At 32.4% G+C, this 12185-nt stretch overlaps 1 protein-coding gene across 1 annotated transcript; it reads left to right on the forward strand.

Moving 5' to 3' along the window:
* The first annotated feature begins 6875 nt into the window (after window positions 1–6875).
* LOC145033642 (EXS (ERD1/XPR1/SYG1) family protein) lies at window positions 6876–9963 on the forward strand. Its single transcript, XM_078982219.1, has 10 exons — window positions 6876–7714; window positions 7809–7857; window positions 7936–8007; window positions 8067–8196; window positions 8278–8398; window positions 8479–8842; window positions 8914–9105; window positions 9181–9459; window positions 9554–9690; window positions 9792–9963. The coding sequence occupies exons 1-10, from the start codon at window positions 6876–6878 to the stop codon at window positions 9910–9912; spliced, it is 2304 nt and encodes a 767-aa protein (XP_078838345.1). The 3' UTR covers window positions 9913–9963.
* The last annotated feature ends 2222 nt before the right edge of the window (window positions 9964–12185 follow it).

The raw sequence follows: 12185 nt of genomic DNA on the forward strand, positions 1-12185 counted from the left end.
CCTCCTTTTTCCTTGTTTCTTCTTTTTCTTTGTCGAAAACCAAACGTTCGGAGAAATTAAGATTATATCGATCAAACGACGATGTTATCTTCCGCATTTCCTCAACGTCCACGCTGAAATCAGATGCACTCGAAGAAGTCACTTTTCCCTTTCTCTTCGCTTTGTCCCTACCCATTGGCCGAACAATTTCTTCTAGCTCGAGTTCGTCGTTCTGATTTAAATTTACACCGACCCGAGCATCGGAGGAGGTTGTGTAACCACTAGAGCCCGTTTTCGTTCGCTTTGGTTGTCGGACTCCAAAAATAAAATCCCGCTCGTATGTTATCCACCTAGGACTTCGGACCAATAATTTCCAACAATCGTGCCACTTGAATGGTTTTCCGACTTCCTCAAGGTAAATTTGCAACGCTACTTGAAGTATTTCTTCGTCGCCTTGACAGCTTTTCTGTTGGGTTTTTAGGTTGTTGTACAACCCGTTAATTTTTGAAACCCCTTGCTATTTCTCGAAACTTTGAGTTAAGTTGATGTTTAGTACGATAGCCGTCACTTTTTCCTAGCTCCTTTCGAAATCGTTCTAAAATGCGAAACCAAAAATGTTCTCTCGGTTGTGCGTTTCCCTGAATCGAATCTTCAGAAATATCAACCCAAGCTTTGACCAAAACTAGCTATTCGTGTGGAACCCATACTATCGGCTTTTGTCTTCCCGGTTGTGCGACACCCTCATGCACTTGTTTTTTCCCTTTACGTCTTTGTGGTGGTGGTGTTGGTTGAGTTTTGGGAACCATGTCTTCTTCTTCCGCGTCATCCAATTCATCGACAAGTTGGTGGTGGTGTTGGGTTTGGGTTTGAGTTTCAGTTTGAGTTTGGGGTTGAGGTTGATTTGGCGATTGTTGATCCGAAAACACAACAAAGTTTGAAAACATTTGTGGCGGAACATTTGGAACTTGCATCGGGTAATACTGACCAACATTTTGGTATTGGAATTGTAGTGGCAATTGAATGGGAGAATCGAGTTGGGGGCAGTAAACTCCTTGCTAGGATGAATCGATAGCAAAAATGTTGCGAGGAGGGATGTTTATACTTGAACCATGACTTTTTTTCCGTCAATCGGAACTTGAGGTTTGTTTGTCGGGATTCATTTTTTTTTTTTTTTGTTGATATGAAGTAGAGAGTATAGAGAGTATTTGATGTGTTTAAAAGTTATGTATATGTATTTATAGTAGTTGTAACAAGATATGAAAAAAAAAATTAAATAAACAAAAAGTAGCCGTTACCAGCCAAAAAAAAAACTTTTTTTTTTTTTTTTTACCTTTTCTACCGTTGTGTAACGGTATTTTTTCAAAAAAAAAAAAAAAAAAAAATGAAACCAGCCAATCACAACAGGAGAGAGAGAGAGAGAGAGAGCGGGAGAGTCTCCCCTCTTCGTTTCCCGCACACACCTTCCCCGCGCAGACGGTGCGGTGTTCCGCCGGGCGGGAAGGCTCCCGCCTCCTTTCCCCGCACCCGCTCCGTCCGGTTTTAGGGATGATTAGAAAAATCTTTGTTAAGCGTGCATCAGTTGTTTACTAGCATTGTTTGAATGCAGAGATGTGTGTGGAAACATATATTCTTTATTTTGATGAAATTGAAGATGATGATATTAGAGCCTCATCTTATTACCCTTCCCATGAAATTGATGAACATGGGAATAATGGAGCAATGGATGGGCTACAAGATAGGGTTCTCATGCTGAAAAAGGTAAGCGTCAAAACATAATTTTAATAAAGGAATGCACCTTTACAAATTTTTATAAATCGAAGATTAATTTTAAGCAAAATTAATGTGGATCAATATTGTGTTGTTTGAAAATAAACAGGTAAAATTTTAGTTATGCATACTCTATAAATTTGTTCACATTCAATCAATAGATTCTAAACACAAATCATAAAAAAAAATGCTAAACATAATTGTGTACATATATTATAGATAGCCTAACGGAAAATCATATTTTTCTGTATGTTGTGTTGTTTTAAATATGATATTTTTCAAAAGAGAATTATTTATTATTGTCGCTTATATAACTATATGTGTTGGTTGCTTAATGAAAATTAATATATTTTTTTATGTGTTACATGTAATTTTCGGTATAACATGTTTTCTAAAATAACTATTTGCCAAAAAAAAAAAAAAAAATCTTAAAAAACTAATTCCTAAAAGGAAACATGTTAAATATGACACTAGGTTTTAACATTACACAATTGCAAAACTCATCTTAATCTCGATATTTATAAAAATCTAACTGAAGTCAAGAAGTTTCCATAAGTAATTTGGTTTTACGATGTTTGGTTCTTGAATTAGATTTTTGGAAAGAATTTACTGATTTGAAAGAAAGGACTCGTCGAACGAAAAAAATATATATATATATATGTACCAATCATTTAATTGAAATCTCCCTAATTATATAAAAATTAATCAATTAATTAGTTTAACATTATGAACTATCATTGTTGGGTTTTATATCAATTATAGCCTTTTACTTCCATTTTTTTCATACAACGAAATTATGTTGTTTTTCCTTTCATTTAATGTTGGTAATTTTAGTGTTATTAACATATTTTAGTGTAATATATATATATATATATATATATATATATATATATATATATATATATATATATATATATATATAAAAGAATGATAATGCTTAGGAACAGTAAAGTTCCTAAGCTTTTGGCAAAATGGGTCCCTGTTTATGTATATATGTTCAAAAATGTTCATTTTCTGCTTTGGATAGTGGTTTTGTGTCATTGTCTATATTCTTGCTCGACACATGTTGTTTGTACTTTTGTTTCACCGCTTTCTCAGCCAATCAAATTCAGATTTGTGTTCTTCTTCACTTTTTTGTGGCATCTCAATCCTTCTTCAACCCTCTGTGATTGTTTCTCTCTTGGCACCATCTCCTCCAGTTCGTCTCCATTTATTTTAGTTTTATTTCTTACAAAATATTTTGGTCGTTACCGACATCGACTCCGACTCTAAAGAAGCAACGCAGCTCCAAAATTTATGTCACCAATGAAGCCATCGATTTCATCGTTATTATCAATAATAAGATAGGCCGAGCTTCATTACTAACCAAGCTTGGAAGTGCGGGGGTGCTCACTTGGTGTGATAATTATGAACTTGGGAATACGGGAGTACGGGGGCGGCGCCCCTGGGTGCAGGGTTCTAAAGGGCTGCAACCCCTTGACGGGGTCTAGAGGCAGCGCCCCTGACGGTGGTTCCCACCAAAACTCTCATGATGATATCTTGATGATGTAAGTGTTAGTTATGTCTAATAGCTACCGGTTTTAGCGCTAAGTCTAGAGGCAACTGTCATAACCTCTTTTCCCTCTAGTATAAGAACTTTTTTTTTCTGGTTCCAGAAAAGGGTAGGAACTCATATACACGAAAAATATGTTTTGTTCTCTTTATCTCTACAGGACACAAAACAACAAGATATATTTTTCTGTTTTAATTTTGGAAGTGTTAGAAATAGGAGATGAACAGATTGTTTGGATTATCTGAAAGTCGTAATTCATTATCAAATTGAAATATTTCAATGGTACATATCGAACATTCAATTAGATGAAATTCAGAGATATGAAATCAAAGTGTATGTGCAATGTTCTTTAAGAAGATGTACCAGAAAAATGACCAAAGCGGTTATATGATTCATGTCTGAAACTGTCACTAGATAGTTACAAACTATCATCAAAACTACCAAACCTATCATAAAACGGACCCCGCCAGGGGCTACCGCCCCTTGAACCCCTCTCCCAGGGGCGCTTCCCCCATACCCCCGTTCGTTTAGGGGTTTCGCTCATAAATAATAGTGTACTTTGAATATTGAAAAACTTGAACAAGTATGCACTCCCACACCATCCTAACTTGTCTAATATTCAACAAGATCACTTTTGGTCAAAAAATTTAATCCTATTACACTTAAATAATATTGATGATATTAAATCACCAACAGGAAGTGGCTTGATTTTCAAAATTGCATTTCTTGGATTATCCCAAATTGGATTTCGTGATACCCCAGGAATAAGGGTCGAAATCACAGATTCTGAAAAGTCATTGCAATCACGATCCTAGAAATTGTCCAAGTTAATTGATATTCTAAAACCCAAAATCTTATTATGAACAAAAGTTATAATTGTATAATAGCATGTATTACACATAGATCGAGTTATTTATGTATACATATTATCACATAATATTTAAATACCGTCTTCCTAATAGTCGTAGTTTTTTTTTTCTATGATTTAAGACGTGTTTAAAACTAAATAAGCTAAACTTTGAAAAAGAAAAATAGAAAAGCGAATGTTGGTCTTCCTTAAAACGGGGCATTTGGCCGAGATAAATTCGAAAATGTACATGATAAGGTTTGACTAAGAACTAAGAAGCAAGTCTTAAAGAGTCAAAGTCATACCTTATAATTCCCCTTATAAGGCCTTGAAAATGTACGGGATAAGCTTTGAGTAAGAACTAAGAAGCAAGTCTCGAAGTCATAACTCATAACTCCCCACTATAAGGCTATCCGGTGTGGAAATGTATTCACACGTGAGTTTCCTATGTAGCATCTACGTGGCATACCAACCCACCAGTGAACACCGCCCCATAGACTGGTGGGTTGGGTGTGGAGTGGGCTGTAGTGGTACTAAAGACACATAAAGACACCCAATCAAAAGCCGTGAATTTCATTTTCTCTCTACTTCTCTCTCCTCCTTTTTGTCCCTTCACCACCAACCCACTGGTGAACATCATTTCCACAACCTAGTGGGTTGGTTGTGAAATGTTAAAATGCTTAGGTTGCGCTGAGTTAGTTGGTGGTTTGGTTGTGACCACTCCCCACAGCTTAAGGGCATGACGTGTATCCATCACTTCACCATCTCAAAAAATTTCTCCATTTCAATGTTACTTCAATGTTACGTCATCACAGTTTTTTCATCGATTACCTTAGGCATCCAATATGGGTATTACCGGACACCCATAAGGGTGTGATGTGATACCAAACTCTACGGGTGAATATATATATATATATATATATATATATATATATATATATATATATATATATATATAATTTATTTATTATAAAGTAAATGAATGAACGTAAATGAATATAAATGAATGTAAATAAACAAATACAAGATTTTGCTTATGTTCATTTTGTTTGTTAAATAAATGAACATAAACAAAGTTTCAACTGAACAGTTCACGAATAAATTGTTGAATGTCTAGTTTATTTCCAACCCTATTTTCTAGGGATTGAAATAAGTTAGAGGTAAAATTTGGATTCTTTTGAAAAAAAAATCTAAGTTTATTAGAAAACTTCATTCTCTTTGTAGATCAATGAGAATATGCCTATGTCATTAGTAACAAAGTATATATACACCACGGACTTTCCATTCGAATAGTTCACGAATAAATTGTTGAATGTTTTGTTCGTTTTTACCGTTCTACTTACTAGAACTGAACTAACAAGTTATAGGTAAATTTTGGATTTTTTTTGAAAAAAAAGGGTTTTGGAAAAGAGAAAAAAAATCAGGTTTTTTTATATAAAAAAAAAAAAAATAACTTAGAAAAAAAAAAAAAACTTCATTAGTAAAGAGTACACATAAATCAACATAAACGATTAACTCGCCGAATAATTCACAAACAAATTGTTGAACTAAAATAACAGGTTATTGGTAAAAATTTGGATTCTCTTTGAAAGAAAAAAAAAAAGTTTTTGGTATAGACAGAAAATAAATTTTGTTTTTTATGGAAAAAAACCCGGGTAACTTAAAAGTAAATACAAAAATAAATCCCTTTTCTCATAGGTCAATGAGAAAATGCTTACGTCATTAGTAACAGAGTATATATATTTATTTCCTTTGTTTCTCTTCAATATACGTGTCAACACCATTTCAGCATGCACACCTGATTTTCAGAGGCTAGTCAATAGTCACGGCCTGGGGTAAAATTGAAGAAATCAAGTAAACCGCCATCGCCATTCAACTCTATAACGACACCTCTCTCACATTCAGCTCACACCACAGAGACGCCTCCTTTCACTCTCTGTCTCTGATAAGGTTTTCTCCCCTTCTCAGTTCTCGCTGCAAATTCGCCATCTGTGTTTATGATTTTGGTGAGTTCATCATGTATCTATATCCCTTTATAGCAATCTACGCACACTTTTGTTTAACTTGCCTTTATTTTGTGTTCATACAGCTGAAATTTGTTTTAATGTGTGTTTTCACTACATAATTTGGTTGTGTAATGATTATACGAGAAAATTTTATTCTGGAGTTGATAGGGTTTATATAGAACTTGAATGATGTTCCCTCCCTCCAGAAACTTATATGTATTCTTGTATTTGGCTTGGAATTTGTACAGATGAGTTTTTCATCCATTGAGCACTTGTGTATCTGAATTTCGTTTTGGTGTTATTTGGAATCAAAACAGAACATAGAACTATTTTATGTTTTGAAAATCGAGGGGCAACCATCTGTTCTTTAATCAAAATTTAGTAGTAGTTAAGGTTTATCTTATTTAGATATAATATCCCCTGAATTTTGATACATCACATGATATATCAATTGTTACAGTATAGGTAGATTAATTAGGATTATACTTTCCTAGATTTTTGTTGTATTGTAACCTTAATCAATCAGTTCAAGAGAATACATATTTTCTCTGTAAGTTCCAATATCAGTTGTGAGATTCTTCATGAGCATCTTCATACTGTATAAGTTCTAATAGGCATCCTTTACCTGTTTGATGGAATTCCATGAATTTGATACTTTCAAGCTTTGACTTGCTGACTAACTTGAAGGTTTTCTTTTTACCAAGAAGGAAATTGATACTCAAAAATGAAGTTTGGAAAGGAGTTCAAGCAACAAAAGGTGCCAGAATGGATTGAAGCCTACATGGACTATAATGGACTCAAGAGAATATTACATAAAATTAAACAAAGTAAACTACTAGAAGAACCTCCAACACCTTCAAGAATTTCACAGCAGAGGTTGTCACTATACAGACCTTTTAGTGATCTAAATCTAAGATCAAGCTCTGATGATGAAAGCACAGATGATGTTGAAAACCAAGTTATAGCTGTTGAAACTGTGAGGCAAGATGATACTAGAGAAGTATACAACACCAATTTTCTCATGTCACCAAGACAAAGTGAGGTTACATTCTTTGAGAAGCTTGATGAGGAGCTTAACAAGGTTAATACATTTTATAGGGACAAAGTGGAGGAAGTGATTGAAGAAGCAACTTCAATAAATAAACAAATGAATGCTTTGATTGCATTACGCATCAAAGTGGAACAACCAGATATAAATAAATGTCATATACAGAGAATAATTGCTACAGATAGTGGCTCCATAGAATCCTCAAATATAAATTCTCCAAGCAGAGTTTCACTAGGTATATCCCATATCCCATATCCCAAATCCCAAATCTTTAAAAAAGTAAGACATATTGATTCCAAATCTGATAAACATAAATCAGGTCCCTTGGATGTTCTTGATCGTGTAAAGATCAACAATACCCTTGAAAGCCCAATGTCAACCATAAGAAGTGTTCTTAATGACTCAAAAGACAAAGATTTAAGGTTTAAGAAAGAGGAGCTCAAAGAAGCAGAAAGCAGAATGAAAGTTGTGTTCATTGAATTCTATCGCAAGCTCCATCTTCTCAAGCATTACAGGTGGTGAATATAAATTATAAAATAATCATGAATTTAAAACCATATTTTGAAAATTGAGCCATGAATTTTCTCTTTGTTCATAAATGAAAAACAGCTATGTAAATATCCTAGCATTCTCAAAGATCATGAAGAAATATGAAAAGGTCAGGAAACTATGGTCTTTTCTTTTTGACTTTTTTCTATTTTCTAATCATCTTACTCTGTATATATCATATACGCAGATTGCATTAAGAAGAGCAGCAATGTCATACATGAAAATTGTGGATGACTCTTACATCGGGAGCTGTGATGAGGTTAGCGTTGACAAAATCTTTGACTTTTTGGAATCTAAAATGTGATTTTTTTTTTTTAGGTTACTCTTCTTTTGGATCGTGTAGAGGGTTCCTTCATAAAGTACTTTGCAAACTCCAATCGTAGAGAAGGTATGAAACTATTAAGACCAAAAAGAAAGAAAGAAAAGCACAGGGTAACATTTTTTTCAGGTACATAAATTTATAATAACAACCAATAATTCAAATTCTACAAATATATCACCATCTTTACGTTTTTTATTTAATTTTCAGGATTCTTTTCTGGTTGCTCAATTGCACTTTTGATCGCTGCCATATTACTTATACAAACAAGGAAAGTTATGTCTAAACAGGAGCACACCATGTACATGGAAAATGTTTTCCCTCTTTACAGGTGATCATGTAAATTGTAATCAACTAATTATTATTATTATTATCTACAAAGAATTAACTAATTGTTGATTTTGGTTGCAGTTTATATGCGTATATAATCCTACACATGCTTTTATACGCTGGAAATATATATTTCTGGAAGCGTTGTAGAATCAACTACCCGTTTATATTCGGATTCAAGCAAGGAACCGAATTAAGCTACCAAGATGTGTTTCTAGTCAGCTCTGGTGTTACAGTTGTCACACTCTCCACCTTTCTTCTTCACGTTCACATGAAACTCGATTCTGTTCACTCCATATACGAAAAATACATCGAATTAGTTCCATTAATCTTACTCATTCTACTTCTTCTCATATTCTTTTGCCCTTTCAATATCTTATACAAATCCAGTCGTTTCTTTCTTATCAAATCTCTCTTCCATTGCATTTGCGCTCCTCTCTACAAGGTATATATATTAAAAGTAAACACCTTCCAACTTACGTACACATTAATTTTATTTTTTTTCTATGATTTCAGGTTTCGCTTGCGGATTTTTTTTTAGCAGATCAGTTGACTAGTCAGATTCAAGCGATGAGGTGCTTAGAATTTTACATATGCTACTACGGTATGAGATGGTATCAAAAGGAGCAAAAATGTCATACGATGGATCTCTACAATGTGTTCTATATTATTGTAGCGATTATACCATATTGGATTCGATTCCTCCAGGTGATGAACAATATATATAATAATATGACATATAAATGATTTTAGGGTATTAATTTTTGTGTGTTGTGATTGTAGTGTGTTCGGAGATTGGTTGAGGAAAAAGATTGGGTGCATTTGATAAATGGTTCGAGATATTTGTTGACGATTATTGCAGTGGTATTTAGAACTGTGTTTGAATTGAAGATGAAGAAGACATGGAAGGTTTTGGCTCTTATGACTTCAATCGCTTCGATTATGTTCAACACGTATTGGGATATAGTTGTGGATTGGGGACTTTTACAAAGGAAGTCAAACAACTTGTTCCTTAGAGATAAGCTTTCAGTAAGGCATACAAGTGTCTACTTTGTAGTGATGGTATAAATTATAAAAGCAAAAGTCATAATTTTTTCTTAATCCTTATCATTATTTGTTGGTTGTCTCCGTTTTTCTTATAATTTCTGTGTTACAGGTGTTGGATGTTATGTTGAGACTTACGTGGCTTCAGTTGATATTGAAATTTAACCTGCATTACCTCAAAGGAACTGCTATATCAAGTCTTTTTTCCTGTTTAGAAATATTCAGGCGAGGGGTGTGGATGTTTTTCAGGTATGTAAAAAATAATATTCCGTTCATAAGTTTGTATGTATAGATATAGATATATAGATATGTAGATATGATGAGTGATGATGTGATTTATGTGTGGGCAGATTGGAGAATGAGCATTTGAACAATGTGGGAAAGTATAGAGCGTTTAAATCTGTGCCACTTCCTTTTAGTTACCACGAAGAAGAAGAAGAAGAAGATGAGGAAGATGAGAAGGATGACTGAAATTTCGTCTTTCAACAAAATTAATAATCTTTTTTACCTGTGAAATTTTGTAGAGGTTTATGAATATGAACGATATCATATTGGATTTTAAACGTGTGGTGGAAATTCAGAATTACCAATATATATACTAATAGCAGCTCAAGAAAACTACCATTTGAAAAAAGTAAATTGGATATTCCACACAAATATAACTTTATAGTGGTAACAAAATTATATATTTTCTATTATATGATCTATATTGGCATCATTAGTCTAAAGTTTGAAAAATAGTATTATGTACTGGGACTAGATGATTAGTAGAGATAAGATCAGTTAATTTACCAAACATGAAATGAAAACGGTGATGTGTGAACTTTCTCATCATTTTTTTCCTCGCATCACGGCAAAATAAATAAATAAATAAAACTATAAGGATAACTAATAAACAGAAAAGAAAAGAACTATTTTTCAAGAAATTCAAAAAATAGCTCAATCACCAAGTAACCTCCATACCGTTTATAGCCTGACATCTATGATATTGTAAAATTGGAGAATATATATATATATATATATATATATATATATATATATATATATATATATATATATATATATAAGAGAGAGAGAGTTAGGTTCATATATAAACCTTAATTATTATATGAACGTTTAAACAATTCTGAACCAATCATTTAATAAAGATAATTTCATAATTTTGCTAATTAAATTAATTGATATCTAAAATTAAATCCTTATAATTATGGTAACTAATTAAACTTCGAATATCATAATTTTGGAAAATAATGATTATGCTTGCATCAAAAGAAACTAGATTATAACTCGCGTAAAACGCAGGAAACATATAAAAAAACAATAAAATGCTTAACATTAATAACCATGTTGACTTTTGTGAAGCTTCGATTCTTTTATTTTCTGCCACCATAGCAATTTAGTTTTCTTTCCTTGCCTCATTCTACATATAAACATAAGGTGAAAACTTAATTGCACGTATAGTGAACACAAAACAATATAAATATTTAGGGGAATTGTTGTCATAACCACCTAGATGATCATCAATATCATTTTTATCGACCTTAGCATCTGAAATGGGTTGAAAACTCTTAGTGGATGCTTACAATTCACCTATGTTTATAATAATATATGCTGATTTTACCCGTTAACACTAAGAAAATCTGACCAACATATGAATTGTAGCCCGGCATAAAGTAATAAAGTAGGATATGAATGAGACTCATTGGAATTTTGATGGAAAGAACCATCTGAATGATTATAGGTTTCATTGTTTCATGTAAAAGATAACTATAAGCTAATTTAATCTTAAATAAACCATCAAAGTTTACAATACAAATAACATGACAAGCCGTACTACATTTGACTAATACCGATGTTGAATGAGACAAAAGTTGTAATTTTTTCTCTACTCAAAAAGGTAGGATAGAGACTCGCTCTCTATTTTTTGTTTATGAAAAAAAACATGAATACCCTCATCATTTTCATCATCGAAAAAAAAGCCCATAAAGACAAATATATGTTAATTATAAACCTGGATGATGATGATGATGATGATGATATTCACTTTGATATGTAACTCCCTTGGCCACCAATGACCAATGAAACTGCATTCTATATTCTCTGGATATGATCATATCTGAAAGCGGAAAAAAATGAGCCAACTACATTCAAACTATTTCATAACCCCAAAAAACATATAAAGCACCCAAGAACAAAAAATTATATCAAATATTCAAATGTCTTATTTTCAGAGAATTCAACCCTTTATGCTAAAATTATGATGATAAACTTGAAAAGTTAAAAAATTTAAATAGTTACGAATTCAAGCAAATGTTCAAAAGAACATAAGCTCCAAAAAGAATCTAAATTCAACAATTTTTGCTAAGTGGTTCAAATACATTTATCAATTAATCGATTCTTAACGAATTAACTTTTATTTTAGAGAATGAATTCTGATTCTTCAATAATGTTTTAGGAAAATGTCATTCTTAACCATTCTTGTCAATAAGCATGTAGTTTCAACTAACCAAATTGTTTCTTTATCATTCTAAAAATGTTTATTTAATTAAAAAAATTGATTTTGAATCTTCTAAAAAATGTTTATTTAACTATAAAAATTGGTTTTTAATCATTCTCAAAAATCAATATTTTATATTCTTTAAGAATGTATCTAATAATTGGTGATTTAAAATTTTGAGGAAGCGATACGTTTAAATTGATTATTTTTCTTATAAATTGAGTAATTTACAAAAATGTTTATTTAA

Source organism: Lactuca saligna, chromosome 3, assembly GCF_052625555.1.
Source record: "Lactuca saligna cultivar CGN05327 chromosome 3, ASM5262555v1, whole genome shotgun sequence".
Lineage (NCBI taxonomy): Eukaryota > Viridiplantae > Streptophyta > Magnoliopsida > Asterales > Asteraceae > Lactuca > Lactuca saligna.

Bases quoted from the DNA above. Each gene is read 5' to 3' on its own strand.
- LOC145033642 (XM_078982219.1), top strand. From the start codon at position 6,876: ATGAAGTTTGGAAAGGAGTTCAAGCAACAAAAGGTGCCAGAATGGATT. The intron at 8,008-8,066 runs GTTAGCGTTGAC...TTTTTTTTTTAG, and splicing joins ACATCGGGAGCTGTGATGAG to GTTACTCTTCTTTTGGATCG. The intron at 9,691-9,791 runs GTATGTAAAAAA...ATGTGTGGGCAG, and splicing joins GGGGTGTGGATGTTTTTCAG to ATTGGAGAATGAGCATTTGA.